This window comes from Corvus moneduloides, chromosome 3 (assembly GCF_009650955.1).
Source record: "Corvus moneduloides isolate bCorMon1 chromosome 3, bCorMon1.pri, whole genome shotgun sequence".
NCBI classification, from domain to species: domain Eukaryota; kingdom Metazoa; phylum Chordata; class Aves; order Passeriformes; family Corvidae; genus Corvus; species Corvus moneduloides.
Genome location: NC_045478.1, coordinates 121,128,752 through 121,153,208, shown reverse-complemented (window position 1 = coordinate 121,153,208; position 24,457 = coordinate 121,128,752). Strand labels below are relative to the sequence as shown.

Genomic DNA, 24,457 nt, shown 5'->3' with positions numbered 1-24,457 from the left:
GGGGTCGAGCAGCCCCGGGCTCCCTGCTTTTCCTGCCCTGGCTCAGCTTTCGCCCTCGGGATCATCCCGCGGCAGCACATTCCCTCTCCGGGGAGGAATTATCCTCATGATCCTCCTTCAGTCCCGGCTGGGCGGCCCCCGGGGCGTCCCGCGGTGGCTGCGGGCAGAGCGCGGCTTCTCCAGCTCACCCCGTCCCGTGGATCGCGGTGCCGGCTGCGCTTCCCGGTGCTTCATTCCCGGCAAGGTCCCACTGCCTGTTCCAACCCGGCCCCATCCCCGCCTTCCCCGCCGAGTTCCCTTTTGTTTTTTGGCTGGGGCTCGCAACTTTTCGGCAACAGTGACCTCTGTCGGCATCGCCACCGGGGCCACCGGCGTGGCCCCGCCGTCACCCGGCTGCATCCCACGCCTCCATCACGATTCCCACCTCTGGCCCCAACGGGACACGGTTCTTTGGGACCGATCCCGCCCTTCCAGCCGCTGCGGAACCCCACGGCAAAGCCCCGGCGGCGTTTCGGGCAGCGGCGGTGGCGGGAGGCGGCGGCGAGCGCTGCTCAGAACCGGGCACCGGTTACCGAGAGGTGTCCCCGGGACAACCCCGGAGCCGAGAACCCGAAAATCCCGGGTTTCAAGGGCGGCCAGACCTCCGTGACTCATGTCAGCAGTGGCGGTGACTAATCCCGGGAGCGCTGGCTGCCCGCGGCCCGGCTCCATGCCCGTTCTAGCGAGGGTTTGCCACGGTCAAACAGCAGCAGTGAAACATCCAGGTGAGCTGACGGGAAAACAGGGAAGGAGCGAGGGCTGCCAGCTCGGTTTGGCCGTCACCTCAGCTCCTGCATCCGTGCCTGTGCCCACTCAGAGAGGCTTTCCCTGCTGGAAAACGCTTCCAGCACCTCTGGAGCGGCCCTTCGGAGCGCGGATCAGCAGCTGCAGGTGGCGGCGAATTTTGGGAGGCCTGTGGGGCCGTGGCGGCGGCCGGGGAGTGACTCAGAGGCGCTTTGGGGCTCTGTGGTTTTGCTTTCATGGTTTTGCTGTGACTTAGCAACTTGTTTGTTCGCTCTGCGGGAAAGCAGGTGCCAGCATGCCGGGCAAGTCACCCGGATCCCGCGGGATTCAGGCCATCCCGAGGGATCCCGGCGCCTTTGAGGGGTTGCGTTGCCATGGGGGACGTGGCTGAACCCCGCAGGTGATGCAGGCGGTGGTGTGAGATCATCCTTTGGCATCTGCATCCTGCAGCAGCTCCATCCCACTGGGAATATCCAGCAGGAGCACTTTCCATCCCTTACTTTTTAGAAGGAAAATGGGATTCTTGACCATGACTCTGGCGTTCCCTCAAGCTTGCAGCCACTCCGGCGGTTTCTGGAGAGCTGCATTTGGAAGCTGGGCTGGCAACCTGGCGCTTTCCAGGGAGATGCTGATGACTGCCAGCACATTTTCCTGTGTTGTTGCAATATCGGGGGAAAGGAGGCGGGAAGGGAGCAGGTTTGAGTGTTTTCTCACCGCAGTGGAAAACACTCCCAGCCCTCCTCCTCACGTTCCTCCTTCCCATGGGATGCTCGTGGCGGGATTTCTTCCAGGAAGGGCATTTCCCACCGCCTTGTGCTCTGCTGGGAGGAGCTCCAGGGGTGTCTGTGGGAAGCACTGGGCAAAGAGGAGCATCCATCTCCTAGGTCTTTGGGGGGAATATCCAAGCATTTAGTGCCTCTGTAGCCTCTGTGGTGCTCCGCCGCCGCCAGAATTCCGCAGTTCCTGGGTTCATTTGGAGGTTTGTGATCCCTGGAGCCCCAGCCAAGGGAGCTGGATGGGAAATGGGTGAAAGCCGCAGATGAGGACAAAAAGGGGCTGCTTTTGGGTGGTTTTCCTCCCTCAGCTGAGCCAGGACTTTGCTCATCCCATGGCAGCTCCCTCAGGCACTGCCGGGTTTTTCCTGGCGCTGCAGTGACGGCGCTGGAAGGGTTAAAGCACCAGTGGGTCCTGAAGACAGGGATTGAGGTTGGAATGCTCAGCTGGACCATGGCACGGCCACGAAGCACTCAGTGCCAAACCCCTCCGGATCCACGCCGCCGCTTCGGCGTCGTAAATCCAAGTTGGATTAGCGTGGATTTGGAAAAGGCTGATTGAAAACTCTGGGGCTCCCCCTTCCCGATGTGTCACCCCCTCCCGGGGCTCCCCCTTCCCGCCGTGTCACCGCTCTCGGGGCTGCTCGTGCCCCTGAGTCATCTCCGAACTCCGGCTGGACCCGGGAGCATGGCCCTGCCCCAAGCCAGGTGTAGGCCACGTTGTTTTCCCGAAATAGAGAAGCTCCAAAAGTACAGGGAACAGAAATGGAGTGGGAAAACCCGGGAGCAGGGACACCAGCAGGGTGGCAGCCACCCCCCTGCAGTGGGAGCGAAGGAAAAGGTCCCTGAGCTGGAAGGGACGGGGCTTGGAGTGGGGTGAGCATCTCTGGAGCTGCTCCCTGGGGAATGGGGATGGTTTCCATCCCTCACAGAGCCAGAGCCTTTCCCACAGGATTTGCTGGGAGGTCACAGCTTCTTTTAGATGGGAATGGGGGGAAAACGGGGCTTTCCGGGCTGGAAGAGTATCCAGGTGCCTGAGAGCTTCGGGATGCATTCCCTGGATGAAAGAGCCTCCCGCTCTGGGGTATCTCATCCCCTTCCCAGCCCCCTTGGCTGTAGTCCCCATGGATTTGGCTCCAGGCCCTGGGAAATGAGACCTTTCCCAGCAAAGGCTCTTTCTGATGAGAAAAATCTCCCTGATCCATTCCCAAAGGGGGAAGTGGGAGAGCCCCTGGGCCATGGGAAAATCTCCTTCCCCACATCCCGACGGGAGGGGGGACAGGGCCGTATAAACCCTCGGCTGGGAGCTGCAGCTGGGAGCTCGGCGAGACGAGGCCAGGTAGGACGTGGGATGGATTTGGGCTGCTCTGAGATTCTTGAGGGATCCCACGGCAGGGGATCCATGGGTGGCTTCAGGAATTGCTGTGTGGAGAATTTGCTCCAGGGGGATGCGCCTGTGCCCGGGAAGTGGGGGGCTCTGAGCAGAGGGAAAGTGAGACTGAATTTAATGGAATTCCTACAGTTTTCCCTGGCTGATGGATTTTTGTCTGTCCCTTGCTCTGCCTGGACCACTCCTGCAGCCCAGGGAAGGATGCCAGAGCCAAGCTTTCCACTGTCATCCCAGTGTTCCTCCCGGCATTCCCATTAATCCTCAATATCTCAGTGTTCATGACATTCCAGCAGAAACTGTGTGGGATGAGGGTTTCCCGGGGAAGTTGATCCTGACCCCTTGCCATTAAATGCCTGTAGAAGGAGAAGTATGGGAAGCACAGCGATGAATCCCTGTGGTGGAGCGTCCTGCCTGGGATCCGAGGGGGCACAAAGCCATGGACAATTCCCACCCTGCGGCACAAAACCCACCGGCACAAACCTGGGAGCCAAGGGGCAGAAATCCCTCTCTTCTCCTGCTTCCAGCATTCCCAGTGCTGCTTCCTCCATAGGTGATTCCCTGTCTCTGGAACAGAAGAAGCAGAAGAGGTTTTTCAAGGAGGATAAACTTAAAAAAGCCTCTTTTTCCTATTTTTCCCCAGGGAATCAGCAGGAGCACGGCTGTCTCGCTGGGATTAGAACTGGAAAGGGGGATCTTGTCCCCTTCCCAATTATTTCAGTCCCCACTTAATGGTGGGAAACAAGTGCAGTCAGCACTTTGGGATTTTTCCACCCATTGCTATGAAAACATACCCAGGCCTGGATGTTCCCTCTCCCCATCTCAGACGCTCCAGAGGATGTGGGGAAGGAGCCGTGGATCCGGTGAGTGTCTCCACGGGATGGAGAAATGTGGGAAAGGCGGAGTGGCTTTGGGATGGGTTCCTTGGGGTGCAAAGCGCCGAGCCGGGGGTGCCAGCTCGGGAATCCCGGGTGCCTGATCCGTGTCCCTGTGCCGGAGCGAGGCTGTGGGTGCCATCAGCACTCCCAGCAGCACCAGTTCGGCTCCTCGGCTGGAACTGGGGCGTGGGGAGCTGAGCAGTTCCTGGAACTGCAGCCCCACCTCAGGGGGGGTTGGGTAACTCGGTGGCAGAGGAGGAAGGGAAACCCCCACGGAGCAGCCCCGAGGCTCCGGCCAGGAATGAGTCAGCAGTGGCTGGGCGGCTGCTGGGGCTGCTGTCGCTGGTGATACTGGTGTCACTGGTGGTACTGGGGCTGCTGGGGCTGGTGCTGCTGGAGAGGCTGATGATACTGGTGGTACTGGTGCTGCTGATGCTGGTGCTGGTTGTGGGGGTGCTACTGGTTTTGCTGCTGCTGAGTGGTGGTACTGGTGCGGCTGGTTCCGGTTGTACTGCTGGTACTGGTGATACTGGTGCTGGTACTGGTGGTGCTGGTGCTGTTACTGGTGGTACCGGTGCTGGTGCTGCTGGTTCTGGTTGTGCTGATGTTATTGGTCTTACTGGTCATACTGGTGCTGCCACTCGATGCCTCCCAGCTGCTCCTCTCCCCCTCCCAGTGCCCACTCCCAGAGCCTTTGGGCAGCTGCTCTTTTGTCCCGCTGGGAATTCCTGGGAATCCCATACAGGGGCAGGAGGTGGATTCTGCCATGTCCATCCCAGCATCCAGGTCCAACCCAGGTCCCTCCGGAGCCCATTCCTGTGGTGTTGGGATTCCAAGGACACCCAGTCCCTTTTTTATGGATTTGGGGCTTTCCAGATGTTTGGAATTTATTTTCTTTTGGAAATGTTTGCCAAATATTTGGGACCAAATCCCAGCATGAAGGTGCCCCTTCCCAGGCTCACTGGGCTCTTCCACACTTTTCTATGGCATTAAAATCAGGCAGGGGAATTTAAGTCAGGAAAGGCAATTAAAATCCAGCAGAGCAATTAATTAAAATCTGTCAGGGCAGTTAAAATCTATCAGGACAATTAAAATTCATCAGGGCAATTAATTAAAATCCAACAGCTCCCACCATTGCCCTGCTTGTTGTACTTAAATAAATCCTATATTTGTATACTCATATAGAAAATTAAATTAATGTAAATATATTTATATTTATATGTAAATGTATTTTTATGTATTTACATATTACGTACAAAGACATTTATTTCTATTTAATTAAAATGATTAAATATATTCACATACGTAAGCTGTTTGTGTGTTTATTGAACGATATGGTGATGAAAACATCGAAATACTTGTTTATTAAATAAAGTTGAGTGATAGAATTATAGATTTATTGAATTAAGTTTAACAATGGAATGTGACATAATAGATGTAATTAATGTAATGCGATAAATATAATGAAATTAATATCATTCATATAATAGTAATGATGCCCTTAGAGGTACAAATTAAGCTGTGGGGGGGTTAATTTAAGAAAAAAGAAAAAAAAAGAGGGAAAAGGATTATTTTTACAAAGGGAAAGGATTGGGAATAAATGGAAGCGTTGGGAATAAATGCAAGGATTTGGAATAAATGGAAGCACGCATGCATTTGACAGGTATTGCCCCCCTGGCAGGTGCGTTTCTTGGTGTTGCATTTTCCAGATTAACTCCTAGGGCCGAATCCCAATCCCTGGGAAAGGTCTGTCTGATTTTCCAGCTGGGTTTCTTGATACTGACTTTTCCAGCTTAATTCTCAGAGGCAAATTCCCAGCCCCTGGGGAAATCCTGTGCTATTTTCCAGGTGGGGCATTTTCAAGGCAACTGTTACCATTTTTCTGGGATAAAACCCTTTCCCCCTCAGGTCAGAGTGATCCCTCTCAAGCATCCGCTCAAAAAATTATGATGGAGCAAAATCGGATCAGCTGCAAATTCCCTTTTCCTCCCCTATTTTTCCATCCAGCTGCCCAAGGGATGCTCAGGGAGCAGCGTTGGCAGGGGGGCAGCCCAGAAATGCTGGAAATTTGACTCAGAGAATATCCCAAGTTGAAATGGACACAAAAGGATCATCAAAATCCAACTCCTAGCCCTGAAATTCCCAGAATTCTGGTTTCTTCAGCCGTGGTGAATGGAGCGAGAAAAGCCTGAGGATTCTGGGGTCTCCCAGTGCTCCATTCTTCCCACACGAGTCAAAGCAAACGGATTCGTCTCGATCTTCCTTCCCTGCACCCCTCAGCAAATATTCCCAGTCCCTTTGACCCCGGCACGGGGAAGGGGATGATCCAAAACCCCAAATTTATCCCCGTCCCCTCCTTTTGCCACCTTTTGGCTCAGGTTCGAGATCGGTGACGTGGAGGGGGGGGGCAGCATTTGACTCGAGCAGCGGTGACACGAAAATAGCGAAGTGGAAATTCAGCCCAGCTCGAGATTCGAAATGAAATCGTTTGAAATTCAAGATTGCATGCCTTGCTGAGGCTGTTCCAGCCCAGCTCCATCCTCTGCCTGGGGCGTGGATGGCTTGGGAAAGGGAGGAGAATCCCAGGAAGGTTTTTGGGGGTGCTTTTGGTCATCGTTTCTCGGCACTAAATAGAGGAAGAATAAGTTTAAAACGAAGCGTGTTTTGTTTTGTCACAGGAAGTGGAGAGAGCTTTGGGAGAGCCCTGAGACATTGACTTGAAATTCTGTGTTTTAGTGTTTCCCTGGCCAAACCAAGCGCGTGGATTGGTGCCTGGCGGAAAAAGAGGGGCACTGGGATGGGGGGAGCGAGGCCGTGGGACCCCCCCCTTTCCCAGTTATCCTGAGGGAGGAGGTTTGGGGCCGCAGGCGTTCGGGGGGGACGGCAGCCCTTCCTGAGGGAGCTGCTGGCTGCTGCTCCGTGCTCCGGGGAGCCCGAAATTGTGGTGTCCGAGCGCCGGGGGGTGCCGGGCCCGGGGGAGCCCCCGCTCCGGGAAACCGTTGGAGCTGTTTCTCGGGCGCCGCCGGGCTCGGGCGCCGCCGGCAGCGGCAGCCTCAGGAAAAGGAGCCGGGTTTCACAATGGCTCAGTCCTCCCCCGGCCGGGCAGCCCCCGCCGAGCCGCCTCCTGCCCTGAAAAACCCCCAAATTGGTTGTCTCCGCGCCGAGGCGTCCCCGGGGCCGCGCGCGGCGCTTCCCTCGCCGGCTCCCCGGGAGAGCCCCGCGCTGCTCCGGAGCGCAGCCCGGGGGCACAGCTCCGAGCCCTCCCTGCAGCCCGAACCCCCCGCGACCCCTCCGCCCGACCCCTCTGCTCCTCCAGAGCCGCTGCTGCTGGCCGGAATCGCCCCCCACGCCGAGCGTGGCGTGCGCCGGGGTGACGCTGCTTGAATTTCAACCAAATTGCCAAATTCCCGCTGCTCCTGCGGTATTAATTTGCTTTTTGGTTTCGCTATTAATGTTGAAGGGCTGCGAGGTCGGTGGCTTTGGCTTTCGGTGGTAATTCACAGCCCCAGTGATTGAATCCTCGCTCCGCTGCCAAAACCAGGGCTCAGCCGGGATATTTGGGATGGGGTTGTGCCCACGGGTGGGAAAACGCTGGGAAACGCTGTTTGGGATCGAGAAAAATCCAACGGGTCGCACACGGCTGAGTTCGGCTTCTCCTGCGAGGGGGAGATGGAATCAATTCCTGTTAAACTGGGGGTGCTCCAGGGGGTGGGCAGGGGCTGGTTTGGTGTCACCCAGCACTGCCCCGGGGTTTGTCCCTGCCTTGGGGACACGAATTTGGGCAAACACTGATTTTGGGGTTAAATCTGCCCTTTTTCTCGTTGTGCTGTGGTTCTGCTGTGCCTGTCCTCGCCGCTGTACCCTCGTGAAAGGTTGCAAGCAGTTTTGGGAACACGTTGTCTGCCTGAAACATGACAGAATCGGCCACAAATTGCAGATGAGACTGATAACAAAAGCCAACAACAGAAAATAGGTAGAAAAACAACACGGTGGAGGCTGAGAGACCACTGAAGGGCTTTTTTGTGTGTTTTTTTAACCGGTTCTCTCACGATGGAAGTGAAAACACATGAAAAGAGAAATGTCTTTTGTTCTCCCACTCGAATTAAGATGCTCCAGCACCAAACCAGGGTTGAACCCCGTGGCTGGAGCTGCTGCCCAGCCCAGGCACTCATAAATCAGCATTTTGGCACCGATGGGGGTGGTCGGATGTGTTTTTGGGGACGTTTATGGTATTTCTTTAACCTTAAAAAATGTGCCCTGCAGCCCAAGGGTAACTCAGCTCATTTTCTCAACCCAGCCTGCTCTACCTGAACGTCTCTGCTCGAATAAATCAGGCTCCAGCTCAGAAATTAGGATGAGGTTTTTGTTTTCGTTCTACTTATTTCATCTTTGTTTTTATAAATAAATACAAATCACTCAAACTGAAACTCGATGGCTTTGGTGATAATCAAAGAGCAGCCCTGGGGAAATTTTTCTTCAGTACCATGTTCTTTCACAGCCCACACTCGGGGTTTCGGAAGGAAAACTTCTTAACCTTTGCAGCAGCAGCACCCGACACTTTCTGAAGTCCCGGCGCTCTCAGACTTGGGGTTCACATCGCGGAGCTGCCTTGGCATCACCTTTATTTTAGGGCCACGTGGAGAGGAGAAATTCTCTCCCCCCCCCAGTCCTTTCTCCCCTCAGTTCACCCCTTTTCCCTCCTTCAAAAAAAACAAAACAAAAAAACAAAAAAATCCCCAAGAAAATGTTGGACTCCCCCCTTGAAGGGCTTGGGGTTTGTTGTTGTTTTTTCGGTTCTGTGGGGCAGCTCTGTTCTCTACCAGCTTTGTACAACATGTTTTAGTAATTGCAGCTCACTTCCTGTATGAGGTTACTTTGTTTATCATAAAACCCCTATTTTTAAACCCATTTCTGCCAATAAGCCATTTGAATGGTAATGGCAGGCGCTCGTGACTGTCCCCTCTGCTCCCGGCTGACAAGGGGACTCCTGCGGCTCCGGGAGGGATGGGCGTTGGAATGTGGGCTGAGGCGCTGCCGTGGCTCTTCCCTCAAATCCCAGGGGGATTATTTGTGTGAAAACCACCAGGATCTCTGCAAACCCTGACTTTTTTAGTGTGGGGTCACACGTGGTGCGAGCATGTGGAGAGGCAGAGCTGCGGCACTCACCATCCTTCCCATCCTTCGGGAATGGCCACCGTGCCATCTCCCAACTTTATTTCCATTAATTACCAGCCGGGAGAACAGTGGCATTGTCAAAAAGCTGTCAGCTCGGCCCACTCTGCCTGTAATTGCAGCGAGACGAGGCGCGGGTTAATTAACGGCCTGCGAGGCCGGGAAGCGCCGGCTCCCAGTGCGTCCTCCTGGGAAAAGGGATGGAGGAGCCTGTCACAAACCCAGCAAGGAGAAATCCATCAACTCCAGGAAGACCAGGCCCTGTGTCCCCACGAGGGCTGTGTGAGGCCCCCTGAGCTCCACAGGACCTGCTTTTGTTGGAACAGCGGTGTCTCCATCAGGGATAACCCCGTTGTCTGGCTTTCCTTGGGTTGCAGGACTTAATTTTTCAAAATTCCATAGAAAAGAGGTTTGGGATGCTTAAAGAAGGGCAGTGGGAAGGTCCCCTTGGTCCAACCATCCCTGAGCTTATCTTACACCCTCTAAAAACCCCGCTAGAGCATCTTTACCATCCCTTTGTTGCTTTTAGGTATCCAAAGCTTCCCATCTCCATCTCTGCCGGGTGTGACCCTGGGAGAGGTCGAGCATCCAAGGACCTGCCAGAAAGGCAGAAAAGCCGCTGGAAAGAGTGAGCTTTGTTGCAATATGAAAATCAAATGCAAAGCTTGGGGGGTATTTTTAGCTGCTTTAGGCTGCACAGGTGTTTGAAAGGTCAGCGGCGAGTCATTGGAAAAAACATAAATATATTTATTTCTATGTGTGGGGAGAGCCTGGTGTCGCTCCCGTGGCTCTGGATGACTGGAATCTCATGCTCAGCTCGGGTTGCTCAGCATTCCCGAGGCCGGCAGGGTTCTGGGAATGCAGGGATGTCCCAGTTTTGCGTGTTCCCACCAGCGTGAGCACCTGGCAGCCGTGCGCGTCCAGCTCCGATGGACACAGGGTGCTGTGGCTTTTTCCATGAGGAAAAGCAGGGAGTTTGCTCCTTTTCAAGGAAGGAAAGCAATTTGTCATCCTTAAAACAGAATTGCGTGGGGGTTTTTAGGAGTTCCTAGAATTTCAAAGTGCAGAAAGGGCCTGGCTCGTGGGGAAGAGCCGATGATGTGGCTTTGGTGGGCCTGGGCTGTGACCACCTTGGGCTGGGCCGTGGCCATCGTGGGCTGTGGCCAACCTGAGTTTGGTGGGCCTGTGACCACCTTGGGCTTGGCATGACCAGCAGGCCACAACTGCCTTTGTCGTGGCTGTGAACACCTTGGACTTGGCCATGGCCACCCTGAACTGGGCCATGGCCAACTCGGGCTACAGCCACGTTGGCCTTGGCCAACCGGAACCGCGACCACCTTGGATTTGGCCATGACCAGTGTAGGCTGTGGCCAACCTGAGCCTGGCCATGGCCAAGCTGGGCCAGGAGCACTTTCAGGGTGACCATGACCCCCTTGGAGCTGGCCATGGCCAACCTGGCCCTGGCACGTGCCGAGGGCAGATCCCACTGGAGGGGCAGCATTTCCCTTTCCATTGTGTCTCCAAGGTCACCAAGTTTGGGCAGGTCACGAGCTCCTCCCAACCTGAGTCACAGCAGGGTCTTGTCCCAGGTGTGACAGCTCATCTGGACACATCCATGGGCTTCCAAATTCCAACAGGACCCAGAGCCATCGGGAGAGTGGGGCCAGCAGCTGCCACAGGCTCGGCTGGGCAATAAGACCTTTTTTTGTGAGTTAAAGAAGCCCCCAAAATAGCACCTGAAACCAATAAACTTCCCTTTCAGGACTTCTGTAATTTGAAACACACTCAAGAACAAAAAAAAGAAAAAAAAAATCCAGAATTTTTTTTAGGTTGTTTATCAAGTAGGACTTGGGGGTTTGTTTTTAAATCCCTTTCAGGTGGTGACTGCTGAGGAGTAAGTGGAGGGATAGGAAGGGCTGGAGGGCCAAATGGGACGGAGGGCCAAGGCAGAAGGAAGGTGGGATGGGAATTTTTAGGAGCAGGTTTAAAATGATAAAACAAAAAAACTGCCATGTGAAATAATAAAAGAGAAAAAGTAGTGATGCTCCAGAATAAAATCAAAATAATGTTCACCAATGCATTAAATAATAAAACAGAAATAAAACAAGGCACAGATGATAAAATAAACCCCAAAACTTCAATATTGGTGAAAACCAGCTGGGGACAAGGAAAGCATGGAAGGTGCCCATCAGCTGGGCTTGAGCCCACAACCACATAAATGTGGGGAAAAGCAAAAAAATTCCAAGAAATCCCCAAATAACTCCTGGCTGGAGCAGCTTTTGGGATTGGGAACACTCAAGGCAGCACCCGACAAAGCCAATTCATTCAAGAGCTGCATTCTGGGTGGCCTGGAGCATCTTGGAGCTGCAGGGTACCAAAATGGAGAGGGAAACATCAAAATGGAGAGGGAAACACCAAAATGGAGAGGGAAACACCAAAATGGAGAGGGAAACACCAAAATGGAGAGGGAAACACCAAAATGGAGAGGGAAACACCATGTCTGGAGGGAGAATGGGTGAAAAATGGGGAAAATTGGTGATAAAGCAACAAATATCCTCTTCTCAGGAGAGCCTCAACCCCCCCTTCCCCCCCCCCCAAAAAAAACCCCCAGCACTCAGGACAAATAGTTGAAAGTTTTTATTCATATAAAACTCATATTAAGAACATAAAAGATTCTTAACAAAACCAAAAAACAACCCCCAAAAAAACAAGGCTCTTGCGATTATTTACAGCAGTATTGCACAAGTAAAGTGGCAATTACCCTGTCCAAAATTCATCAGTGCAAAACACAAGGAAGGCAGGGAAATTGCAGTCAAAAATGCTACATACGCTGGGTCCTGCGACACGATTTAGTGATTCACGGGATGGCTGCTCCAGGAAAACCTGGCTGGAGCAATCCCGGGGGGTGGAGGAGCCAAATTCCCACTGAATTTCACTAATGCTGAAGTCTTTGATGTGCCTAAATCACTCATGGGAAATGGGGGACTTAGGCACTTGGAGCAAAAAGAAGATTAAAATCTCGTTATCCACACCACGATGGCTTTGGAAGGGGATCCAACACTTCTAGCAGGGAGGAAACCAAATCTTCACAGGAACTTAAATAAGCAGGAAATAAATATACAACATTTCTACAAGTTACAGCATTAAACAGTAGAGTGCATTAATTACACTGGGGGGGGGGAAAAACCAAAACCAGAAATAGGACCTACAGTATTTACCGATTCAACTCTAAAAAAGTGTAGGATAAAAAACAGGATTTTTTTTTTTTTTTAAATTTTTTGTAGGTTTTTTTTAAAGTATTTCTAAGCTGTACAAAACTTACAGGAGAGAAAGGAGAGGGAATACATTGCACACAGATATTTGGCTCAGATGATGAAAATAATACGGTGCTCTACTCTAATAAATATTTGGGTATTTACAGTTTGGTGGAAAAGAGGAGAAGCGAGAATGGGATCAATCTGGTTTCCAAGGAAAACTCTTCATCCTTTTGGTGCAACATAGAGCACAGGCTACACTTAAAAATGACCCAGAGCAGGCAGCCAACATGGCCAAAAGGAACATAAATCCCTATTTTATATCATTCTTCTGTTCTGAGGCTTTTCTGGGGGCTTTTCCCCACTAAACCTCACAACTCCACAGGAATCCTGCTTTTTGGGGTTCCTTTTCCTATGACTTTTGGCTGGGAACTCCTCCTGTGGAGAAGGCCCTGGGAGACTTTGCCAATACCTTGAATTTTTTTTCCTTAAAATGAATCTGGTTTTTGTCTCCATGGGAGGATGGGGTAAAGTGCTCTTTGGTGATTCTTTGGTGTACTCCAAGGGACACATTCTGGGATGCCAAAAGTTGGGAGATCCCAAAGCACCATTTCAGCAAGGATGGAACTCAACTGGGAGAAAAAAAACCTTGCTGGGTTTCCCCCGCTCTGCTGCCGAGTTTTATCCGTTTAATGTTCATTTTGCCAGTGGAATTCCATGGAGGCTCCCATGGGAAATCCCTGGGGGCAGCCTACAGTAAAAAAGGGCTGGCTGGGGCAGCACGGCGAGCCAAAGCCAGAGGCAAATCCCAAGGGATGAGGAGCAGGATCTACCCTGGCCAAGCTCCCTCATTATTTGAACCACTCGCTCTCCACCAGTGCAAAGGTTCCCCCCAAAGGGTTCCAAAATGCCCTTCCCAAAACATTCCCTGCTCCTGCAACCGCTGCTCACCGTGCACCTCCAAGGAAAAAAAGGGAATAAAATTGGCAACCGAGGTTAAAACTCCCTCCGTGCTCCTCCTGGAGCAGGAGGGGAGGCCCCGCTCTGACCCACCAGGCACAGCCGTGCAGAGAGGTCCCACTGGGGTCTGTCCATCGTTAATTAACACTAATTATCATCCATGGCACTCAGCAGCTTCTCCCAGCGGGAGGAACCACGCCAGGGGGGGGCTCGGGATGGGGTTTTCCTCCTTTTCTTTTCCTATGGTGCTGGTGAGATGAGAAACAAGCCCGTGGCTTTGGGGAGCACCTGCACCAGCCTGAGGGCAGGGGGATGGTTGTGCATAGATATGGGATGGCCGGAGCAGCCGATCCCCGGAAACATCCGCCAGGAGGCAATGGGAACAGCCCCGTATCCACGGCTCCGGGGGGAAAGGGGAGAGGCCCTGGGCCATGGAGCACCTGGGAAGTTCTCTGGGAGGACACAGAGCAGTCACATCCCCACGGAATGTCCTGGATGGATCCATGTCAGGCTGGCATCCTTCCATCTGCATCCGGGTGCTCATCCCCGTCCAAACACGGAGAGGATCCCAGGAAAACACAATCTTGGAAACCTCTTTTGACAGCCACGACTCACAGCAGGTCCTGCTGCCGTCGCCTCCGGCTGCGGCGTTCCAGGAGCTGCTCCCTGCCTCCAGAATGGTTTATTGCTGGGTTACTCAGTCCCCCTCATCTGATATCAGACACTACAGAAGCATTTTCACACTTTTATAGAAAGAATTTCTTTTAAAAAAGGCAACCTGGTGGTTTGGGGTTTGGTTGGTTGGTTGTGATGGTTTGGACCCTGGAGTTCGACAGCGAAGTCTTGAAATTCAGAGTGGATCAAAAAAATAGAGATATCAAAACCAAAAAAAAAAAAATCAGCAGGAAATAGGCTGATTTGCATGATGCAAATGAAGTTGGATTTGGGGTAGCATTAGGTATTTACAGGTAAGAGAAGTGCTGATTAAATCCCTCTGCCCTTTTTCCAGCCCGGAGACAAAGGGAGAGGCGAGGAATCCGAGTCTCTGCAAGGCAAACTCTGGCGGCTCTGCCCTTCAGCTGGCTCAGGTTTCCCTCTTTCCCGCTGTGGGGCTCATCCCACAGGATTCCAGGAAGGATGACAAAACATTATTCCACATTTTCTCTGAGACTCTTCTGGGAAAAACAGGCTAGAAAATGAATAAAAAGAGTGGAGAGAAACACCGAGGAAACACCACTCTGCCATAAAACGCCACGGTCAGAAAGGGATGTCCACCCTCATCCTGCCACGTGTCCTGGGGGAGAGGCAGGGTGGGAGCCCCACATCCATCCATGTGTCCGTCCTTCCCGGGCTTTCCCAGTGAGGAATTCAGTCCTGGTGGCTCGGGATGCGCCCGGCGCTCACTGGAGCCTCCAGATGAGGCGGATGATGTAACGCAGCAGGCGCAGGATCACGACCTGGGGGTTTCCCACCTGGTGATCCAAGAAACCCTGAAAGGGAGGGAGAAAAACAAAAAAAAAAAAAAAAAAAAAAAAAAGAAAAGAAGAGGAAAACCAAAGTGGTGACTTTAATTCCCAGCAGGCAGCCCCATCCCGTGCTATGAACACCTGGAAAATATTCCAGAGGCACCAAGTGAAGTGTTTAACAAAGATTGAGAATAAACCCCACAACCTTTCACGTTTCAAGTCTTTTTTGGGCTTGGTGCTGCCCTCTCCCATCCATGCTGGCCTTGAGCATGGATTTTGGGATCGGGTGGCACTGCTACAGGGATGTCGCGTGCACTTGGCACAGGAATTGTGCAATGCTGCCAGGAGATTGGAAAACAAGGGGCAGCCAGTCCTGCTGGGACAGTCAGGGGGGTTAAAAACCACAGGGTGGGAGGAAAAAATTCCAAACAAACTAAAAATATCCCTCAGTGAGAAGAGCAGCAGGTTCTCCTCCGCCACCCTGACCCCCAACGTGGCGGAGAACATGGGAAAAGCAAATAAAAGCATCATGAGGCTTAGAGAAGGAGGGAAGAGAAATGCCAAAATCAGGCTTTCTGGAATAAAAAGGTATAAAAATAACTGGGGAGTTGAAACAAGACATTCAAGGTTGGACATCAGGAGGAATTGCTCCATGGAAAAGGTTGTTAAACACTGGAAGGGGCTGCCCAGGGAGGGGGTGGAGTCCCCATTCCTGAAGGTATCCAAGGAATGACTGGATGTAGCACTCGGTGACAAGGTGGGGATGGGTCACAGGTTGGACTCGGTCTTGGAGGAATTTTCCAACTTCTGGGATTCTGGGATTTCCACTTTGCAGCTAGCAGAGCTTGGGGCTCGTGACAGCAGCCAAGGGATGCCCCCTCTTCCAGGAAAAGCCCTGGACCCACAAGCCTTGTTGGGCCAAGGAGCGGCTGGATGGCGAATTGCCCAATTTCCTGGTGTCTTGTCCGAGAAGTGGTCCCGGGGGGAGGCCACGCCCTGGGGAACGTGACTGGGAACGCGCCAGGGAACACCGGGACCCGTCCGACAGCCTCAACCTGCCTAGCGAGTGCGGCTCTGGCAGGGCTGCAGTTCCCCATTTCTAACCTCGGGCTGAAAGGGCAAACCCCAGAGCCAGGCGGGGCTGGCAGGCACGAGTCCTTCCACCTTCCCCTCCGGAGCAGCTGCCAGGGGGAAAAGGGACCTTTCCGCAAAGCGCCTCAGGCACGATAATTAAACAATGGCCTAAAAGCGCTGAAATTTCCCCAGATCTGGCTGCAAGGAGGGAGAATTTGTCACATGCTGACTGCACCAGGTACAAAGTGTTTTTAGGGTCACGCATGACGTCCCCTGCTCGTGTCACCTGAGCAGACAGGACGTGTCCTCCGTGTTCCGCTCCTCGCCCCGGGCCAGCCCCGGGTTGGAATTGCGGCTGCAGTGCTGGGAACAGCCTCGTGCAAACCTGGGGGATGCTCCCTGCACCTCATCCTGCTGCTGCCTGGGAAATTACCCTATTCCCATTAAGTTCACCCCCTTATCCACCTCAGGTTTGTAGGGAGCAGCATGGTGTGCCCAGAGATTTCCAGCACCAAAGGAGCTGGGATACCGCTAGAAGGACATTCCTGCTCCTCACAAAGTGCTCCAAATTTAAGGCACTGCTCTGGGAGGCAGGGAGGAGATGGGAGAAGGGATGAGGGTGGTCGGGCACTGAACAGGCTCCCCAGGGAATGGTCACAGGCCCAAGGCTGCCGGAGCTCCAGGAATGTATGGAAAACGCTCTCGGGCGTGGGATTGTTGGGCCAGGAGTTGGATTTGGATGATCCTTGTGGGTCCCTTCCAGCTCAGGATATCCCATGATGTGGCACTCTGCATTTCCTCCTGCTCTTCTAGATCTGCCTGCTGCTACCCGGTGCCTCCAGCTTTCTGGACAGCCTGATCCCCCCCTTTCATTGGAAAGATGTCCTTTCATCCCAAAAAGCAGCCACTTTGCATCACAAGGGATCAGCCTGGATGGGGGAGGTCGGAAGATGCACATTTTGGATTCTGGATTCAGGATATCAGCTTATCACCATTTTGTTGCAGGTCAGGAATGCCAGAGCGTTTGGATAGAGTGCAGCAGGTGGAGATGATGAGGAAAAAGCAGGATCATGGCAGCTTGACCCCCATTTTGCAGGAAAGCCAACCCTGGGAGCAGTGAGGAAACACTGCAGGAGCAATTTGGGAGCCAAAGAGGATGGATAAGGATCCGGCAGCCGGCATTCCATCACCAACACTGCTCCTGGCTCCTCTTCCCACGGACGAGCCCAAGGGGAGGGAGCAGAATCCACAAGCAGGGACACGCAGCCGTCGGCAACACTCGGCAGCCGAGTCACCCGCAAGCTCCTCTTGCTTCACCCCCTGGGCTGGGCTGCCTTGGGATTGGGCTTTTCCTTGGCATTACTACATCAACTTGGGCTGCAACACCCCAAGGTGAGCGAGTTCATGGGCTTATAAAAACTCTTTCAAAACAGTTTTAGCAAGAGAAATAAGTTCTGGGACTGAGTCTCTTCTCTGCAGCAGCCAGGATTTGGGAGATGGGCTAGGAATCCCACTGAATGCTTCCTTAAAAGCGACAGTGCCAGGCATCGCATCCCCTAAAACCACCCCCAAATTTTCCCTGCCTCTTCCTTTTTAAAAGTTTCCTCATCACCACCAGGTCCAGGCCCAACCCAACGCTTCTGCCCCAAAAACCTCGTGCAAACCTGGTGCCCCAAGGGCTCCAGCCCCAATTTCAAGGTTATTTTTCATTGATTTAAAGGTTAATTTTCATTGACTTGAGGCCGCCGCCGCCGCTGATTTGCCTGGTCTAGGCCCACCCGCGCAGCCTTTTCTCCGTCTGAGTGAACAAAACGCTCACCGCAGAGAGAGTTTCCAGAGATGATTCAGCTTTTCCCTTTGAGAGAAATGGGAAGTGAAGAGGGGAAAGTTACCCTGCGTGGACAATAGGAGGCATTGAACTCGTCCCCGATGCGCCGCAGCTCCTGCGCGATCCAGATTTCCGGCTGCACCTCTTCGGCCGGAGAGTGGGATTGCCACCGGGAAGCTGCGTGGGATGAAACGGGAGAGTTGGAAACCCAGGAACAAGAACAAATTGTAGAGAACTTACTCCACAAAACTCTGTAGTAACCCATCTTGCCACTGTACTCCTATTTTTTATTACTATTATATTTTAATTCCCTTAAATCCAGGCGGCGCATGTGGGGACTCACGGTATACAATGTACAGGCTTTTATTCCTCATTCTTTCCATATTACTATTATTACTACTAGGCTTTTATTTATTCCTTTTTTTACTGTAGGCTTCCCAAAGGAGCATCTACAAACTTTGGTCCCTCTTAAAGAGGGATAAAAGCCAAGATGCCACTCTCCAATTTCCTTCCCTCGCCAAACCTCCTCTTCCTCCTCTTCTTTCTTTCCTTCAGCAGCAACTCCTTCCCTAACCTTAAAATCCCTCTGCCTGGATATTATCATCCAGTTCTAACATTTCTTCCCCAAATCATCCTCAAGTGCCCAACAAGGAAAACCAATGGGTTTGTCACAGGGAGGAGAAAGCCACAGCTGGCTTTCTCCCACACTTCCAGCAAATCCAAGTGCTGGCTTGAAAGAGAAAAGAAGGAGTTAATGTATTAATTATACTGCAGGATACATAATTATTTACATCTCCATCTTAAAAAGTTATTAAACGTGATAAATCCTCCAAATAGCCAGGGAATAAAAAAGGAGACAGGACCACGTACGGTACCAGCACCGCCTCATCCCCCTCCCACGAAGTGCAGGATGTGAGCAGGAATTACAGCCTTAAGGAATATTAAAAAAAAAACCAACCAACAAACAAAAATCCAATGAAAATAAATTTTAAAAAATAAAAATAAAGCAACCCCACACAACCCAAAAAAAAAAAAAAAATTACTGCACAAAACAAAGCAGTGTTTTGGCACGACAGCTTCAGAGGAATCACAAGGGAACAGGAATAGCTTCCAATCTTCCAGATATTCAAAGGCTTAGTGGGGCAGTAAAAAAAAAAAAAAAAAAGAAGAAGAAGAAATTAAATAAAAGCCTGGCTCCAACCTGACTGGAAAATGCATTTCCGAGCCAAGGCAGCGCTGCTTGGCCGGAGGATGTGTTTTGTTTTCACGCTGTAGTAGCGCAGGAGCAGCGCCCGCCGCCTGCCCCGAGCGCTTCTCCTCCCGCCGGTGAATGAACCACGCGCGGCGCTCGCGGTCCTCCCTCCCTCCCTCCGCCCCGGCTCCTCCGGGAAGCCAAACGGGATTCGGCCGGGGCGGAGCGACCTTCCCAAATCCCACCGCCGCCGTCAGCGGGGCCGGCCCAGCCAGGGAAACAAAAACACGCGGCGAGCCGGGGCAGGAAGAGGCGAGGAGCGCCGGGGACGTGAGGAGAACCACGCGGGGGAGCGGCGCTGCTCCTGCTCCATCCTTTCCCCCTGCTCCATCTTTTCCCCCTGCTCCATCCTTCCTTCTGCCCCGGCATCGCGCCCACGGGGCTCCTCCGCCCGAGAGACTCGGGCTGGGCTCGGTGGCTGAGAGCGAAATCGGGCTGAGGTTTTCAGAAAACTTTCTGCGGCGCTGCCGAGCGGCGGCGGCGAAAGGGGCCAGTCATAACTGGTCCCCAAACCAGTCACAGGCGCTTTCGGGGGCGGGGGGACACAGTCATAGCGCGAGCCGGCGCCCGTCACCGTGGGTGACACGGCTGCACCGGGCACGGGGACAGCCCGGGGCCACCAGCACCCCCGGGATGCCGCGTCTGGCTCCAGCCCGTGGGATGCTCCAGCATGGAACTGCTGCAGTTCCGGCTCGGAAGGGCAAAAAAACCAACCCCAAATTGCAACTTCAGCTCCTGCGTTGGTTATCCAACCCCCCCTGAAGGAAATCTTGGAGAGCCGGGAGAAAACAGCAGCGATTCCAAAACAAGAGCATCAGGATATCACCACCAGATTCCCAGCTCAAGGTCTTCCCCTTAAATCCAACTATTTGCACAGGGAGAATCTCCTTTGCAAGCAACAGGAGGTTCATGCTGCTTCTCTCCCCATGAGAATGCGCACCGGGAAAACCCATTCACAGCGCAGCTGCTCCAGACACATTCCCAAAATCTGCATGCAAACAAACACACGCCTTCACACCGAAAATTCAACGGAAGGAAAGGAACCTCTCCCACGGAGAGACACAAAATACCAGACACAGAGTCACCCAACACCCCTCCACAAAGGGTGAGTTTGTCTTGGGTGACTTACACCCCCAGCTGGGAATTCCCCATCTCTGCCAACCTCTTTCCCCAAAAGCAGGATCAGCCTCTTCCTCCAGCACAACCAAATCAACTCACCCCTGCTCCTCTCCTTCCCATCCCCAAAATCATCTTCCTGGATATGCCAGGCTGGCACTGCAACCCTTGCTCCCTCCCATCCCAGAGCATCCCCTCGCTGCTTTTGTCTCATTTCCCAAAAAAAACGGCTTTGGAGGCAGCTGGGTATGCCCCTTCAGCTGTCAGGAAGGCAAAACAGCCCAAAGCATCACTTCCCAAAATATCCACACCAACAACTCTTCCTTACACAACGCAAGGCATTCCCAAGGGCTGCCTCCACGTTTTCTGCCCTCAAGGAAACCTTTGGGGAAGGTTTTATGGGATTTAGAGAAGGACTTCTGAGGCAGAGCATGAGTTTGCCATGCTGGAGCAGCCTTGGAGCAGTTCCCCACTGCCCATGGGAGAGGCCGGGAGCATCCGTCGCTCCTGGTCGCAGGAAGCACCTGTTTATTTTAGTAATAATAATTATTATTATTGCTTATGCTTCCGAGAGAAACTCTCCACCTCGCAGCCTCTGCTCACAACAGATAAAATCAGTGGGTAAAAGCACAACAAAAATAGCCCCTTTGCTTCCTTCCCAAGGGACTGACCCACTTCCATGCGGAAAACTTCATGGCACACCTCCAGCAGGACACTGCCAAGGCACAGGGATTGAGGAGGAGGTGTGCAGGGCAAAGCCATGGGTACTTCCCAAGGAGAGCTGCATGGGAAGTCACAGCCTGGGAGCTGCAGGCCTGGATGGGGATAGAACAGCTCTTGAGGCTCCATGTTCCCAGCTCAATCAACCAGGAGTATCCAGGGATCCTGGTTAAACAGCGCTGAGGATTTTCCATTTGCTTATAGTTGTTTAGGATGATGTCCCTAGCAACACTCACAGAGCAAAGGCACCAATAAAACAGCTGATGAGAACACAGGAATTTGGGGAAAAAAAAAAAAAAAAACACAGGGAAAACTTCAATCTCTCCATGGAAAAAAGAAACCGAAGTCTCGGCTCTCCCGGCAAGGAATTCCGGGAGCATCCCTGCCTGCCCGTGCCAGGGCGAGGTTGTGAAACTTGAATTAAGCTGTAATTACTGCAATAATGTCACAAAATCTTTCCTGAGGGCACATTACAGCCAGGCCTCCGCAGCCAGAGCCACAGCCCAGAGCCGGGAGGGAGCAAAAACACCACCAACCAAAAAAGATGGTGTTTAGATCCCAGAAAGCTTGGAGCTGGTCTTTGTTATCCCCATGCCACGCTCCAACCATGCCCTGGTGGAAGCTAAAAGGTGGAAGTTCAAAGGTTTCCTCCAATTAGAGCAAATTCATCAGGAGAGGGGAATGCTGGACATGCAGGCAGCTCCCGCGGGCAGGTTTTCCCTGCTGGAGAGGCTTCACCTGGCAAAGCCACTTGTAAACACGCCCCCGCCCGCCTGCAGGCCGCTTCCCAGCGGGATTTCGGGATGCATGACCCCAGCACCTCCGCCACTGAGCGATGAGAGAGCCGGCAGCGACGCACGAGCCAGGAGCCACTTGCTTGGCAAAACAGGCTTGGACGAGCAAGCCCTGAGTAGGAAGCTGGACTCAACAACTCCGTCTCCTCCTCCCCTGGCAGCGACTGACCGAGCCCGGAAAAGAATAAACATCATAGTAATAAAAACCCCGGCGCTGGACGCGCGGGAGTTCCCCGGCGCTCTGTTTGCTCGGCGGGCCCGGCCAGCTTCCACAAATCCCAGAGCGCCGGGAGAGCCTCCAGCCTGCGGCACGGCCGGCTCGGGTGCTCCCAAAATCCACAGGGTGGGATGCGGGAGGTGCTGCTGCAGGTGCCTCACATGGCTACCTGCGTTTTCCAGCATTCCAAGGGACGCCGAGGCAGAGAGCAGGACCCCTCATGCACCTACCATCCCCCAGCACTGTGCGCTCGCAGCTTTACACACCCCTCCTGCATTCATACCTGCACACAAACCCCCGGCACTTCACACACCCCCATGAGAATCCGTGTTTTCCACGGCGCTGAGGAAAGCCAAGCCAGGTGAGGAGGAGAAGGCAAGGAAAGCCAAGCCAGCTGAGGGGTGGGAAAACCACTCCGGCACTTTCAACCTACCCTTACACTGTGTATTCATCCTCTACATATCTCCCCCGGCACTCTGCTCTCACACCTTCACACGCCCCCACGAGAACTCGTGTTTTCCATGGTTCTGAGAAAAGCCAAGCCAAGCGAGGAGGGGGAGCGAGGGCAGCCAAGCCAGGTGAGGAGGGGGAGGCGAGGGCAGCCGAACCCGGCGGGGAGGAGAGGCGAGGAAGAGGAGGAGAAGGAGGATGGGGAGCCGCGCCCCACAGCTTACCCATGGCGCTGAGGCAGTGGCTGAGCGCCTGGCACGGCGGGCTGGGGGTCTGCGTGGCCTTATCGCAGCCCAGGGGCGCGGGGCTCCGCTCGGCGTCGAACGAGAAGTACCCGCTGGAGGAGCGCGGCAGCAGCGGCGACCTCCGCACGAAGATGAAGAGCGGCGAGCGGGTGGCGAAGGGGCCGGGGCTGGCGGGCGGGCCCCGCGCCGCGGCGGCCGCGGCCACCGGGCCGGCCCCGGGCAGGGCGGCGGGAGCGCCGGGGCGCAGCTGCGCGCCCGGGCCCGGCCCCTCCGCCGCCGGCAGCCGCCCGCCCTCGCCGTCGCGTCGCGCCTTCACCTCGGGGGGCTGCTTGGCCATCGGGGCTGCCTGTGGGGAGCGGAGCGCGGTGAGCGGCCGAGCGCGCCGGGGCCGGCCCGGCCCCCGCCCCATTGTTCTGCCGAGCCCGAGCGCACCCCCGCCCCGGCCCCAGCCCCGGCCCGCGCCCCCACCCCCGCCCCGCACCCCCGGCCCCGCTCACGGTGCTGCCGCCGCTGAAGCGGCCCCGGCCGCGGCTGCGCTCGGGTGTGCGCGGGAGCGGCCCCAGCCCGCTCCGCCCCGTGTTTACAGCCCCAGCACCGCCCCGGCCTCCCCCGGCCCGGCACCGCCCCGGCCACGGCACCGCCCCGGGCCAGCCACGGCACCGCCCCGCTCCGCCCCGGCCCCAGCCCCCGCCCCGCCCGCGGGGAGCGCCGTGGCGCGGGCGCAGGGAGGCGCCGGGGCACGGCACAGCGTTACGCACACCGGGGTACAGCCTTACACACACACCGGGGCACGGCACAGCCTCACACACACACACACCGGGGCACGGCACAGCCTTACACACACCGGGGCACAGCCTTACACACACACCGGGGCACGGCACAGCCTCACACACACACACACCGGGGCACGGCACAGCCTTACACACACCGGGGCACAGCCTTACACACACATCGGGGCACGGCACAGCCTTACACACACACACACACACACCGGGGCACAGCCTTACACACACCGGGGCACGGCACAGCCTCACACACACACCGGGGCACAGCCTTACACACACACACACACGTGCACTCCCAGCCTTGTACACACACACCCCCACACACAAACACACCCCAGAGTGCTGTGTACTGATACCTCTACCCTTCCCTCCTTGCACCATGCACTCGCACCTTACACACACAATACACACCCCCCTGGGTTCACGCACCCCTACACACACCCCAAGTACTGCGGGTGCTCCCCTTACCTGCACACCCCTTACACACCCCAGGCACGCCTTGTTACACCCCCATGTGCGCACACCCACGTGCTTGCTCTTCACACACACTTTACACACACCTTGCCCACGCACACCCCTGCTCCAGGGCACCTCCTGCACCCCACAAATCCCCCACAGCCCTTCCCGCTGCCACCCCTTGCACACACACAGGCGCTGGGGCATCCCTCAAGGAGCAGCAGCATCTCCAGCCCATGGAGAAACACAGCTGTGGAGAGGAAGAACTATGGAAAGGAAGAAAGACCATGGAGAGGAAGGACCATGGGATGGAAGAAGCCCTATGGAGAGGAAGGACCAAGGAGAGGAAGGACCTGGCCCATCCACCACGGGGGCTGAGTGCTGCTGCTGGAGCGGATGCTGTGGTGGCCACAGGTCCCACATCCCACCCCAGTGTCCCCCACCTACACCATGGGTGGTCCCACATGCTGCTGGAGCATCCCTGGCTGCTCTGGCTGTGTTCCCACCCCCTTCACACCGCTCCAATGGCATGGGAAGGAAAAGGGTCTGCAGGTGTTTTCAGTGCGCAAAAATAATTAGGGAAATTTGTTAGGAAGACTCATTAGGGAAAAATTTGAAGGCAGGGGCCAGCAGAAGAAGGGAGAGGCTCAAGGATCTGGCCATCACCTTTCCACACCGGAAAAGCGAGGGAGAAGCAGGGCTGAAAATCAGGCTTGTTCCTCCTTTCCCAGGCAGCAGTACCCACTGCACAGAGCTGGTGGGGCTTCACAAGGCCCTGCTTCCCTCACACTTCCCTCGGATCTGGGAGCCACCCGAGGCTTTTCCCCTCAGCTGAGGCCTGCAGAGC

General features: G+C 54.5%; 2 protein-coding genes and 2 long non-coding RNA genes across 18 annotated transcripts in view; 2 read left to right on the top strand and 2 right to left on the bottom strand.

Moving 5' to 3' along the window:
- Positions 1-24,457, top strand: part of LOC116441940 — a 56,963-nt gene that overhangs the window by 1,028 nt on the left and 31,478 nt on the right. For 13 of the 15 annotated variants that reach the window (XM_032104447.1, XM_032104448.1, XM_032104451.1 and 10 more), the window contains exon 2: positions 3,587-3,806. In XM_032104447.1, the coding sequence (XP_031960338.1) occupies positions 3,675-3,806 (132 nt within the window). In that variant the 5' untranslated portion in view covers positions 3,587-3,674. Of the gene's footprint in view, positions 1-2,853; positions 2,896-2,931; positions 3,497-3,586; positions 3,807-24,457 lie in introns of those variants that run through there. The other 2 variants (XM_032104436.1, XM_032104437.1) reach the window with 2 other exon arrangements.
- LOC116441957 lies at positions 1,647-3,991 on the bottom strand. The gene is made up of 3 exons (XR_004239307.1): positions 3,738-3,991; positions 3,427-3,510; positions 1,647-1,794 (listed from the first exon to the last, which is right to left on the bottom strand). It is a non-coding gene; the product is annotated as an uncharacterized LOC116441957 (long non-coding RNA).
- On the bottom strand, positions 11,616-22,799 carry BCL2L11 (BCL2 like 11). The gene is made up of 3 exons (XM_032104459.1): positions 22,349-22,799; positions 17,640-17,752; positions 11,616-14,697 (listed from the first exon to the last, which is right to left on the bottom strand). Exons 1-3 carry the CDS (start codon positions 22,776-22,778, stop codon positions 14,608-14,610), a joined length of 633 nt encoding a protein of 210 aa, XP_031960350.1. The 5' UTR covers positions 22,779-22,799; the 3' UTR covers positions 11,616-14,607.
- On the top strand, positions 16,437-20,948 carry LOC116441954. Its single transcript, XR_004239304.1, has 2 exons — positions 16,437-17,139; positions 17,468-20,948. It is a non-coding gene; the product is annotated as an uncharacterized LOC116441954 (long non-coding RNA).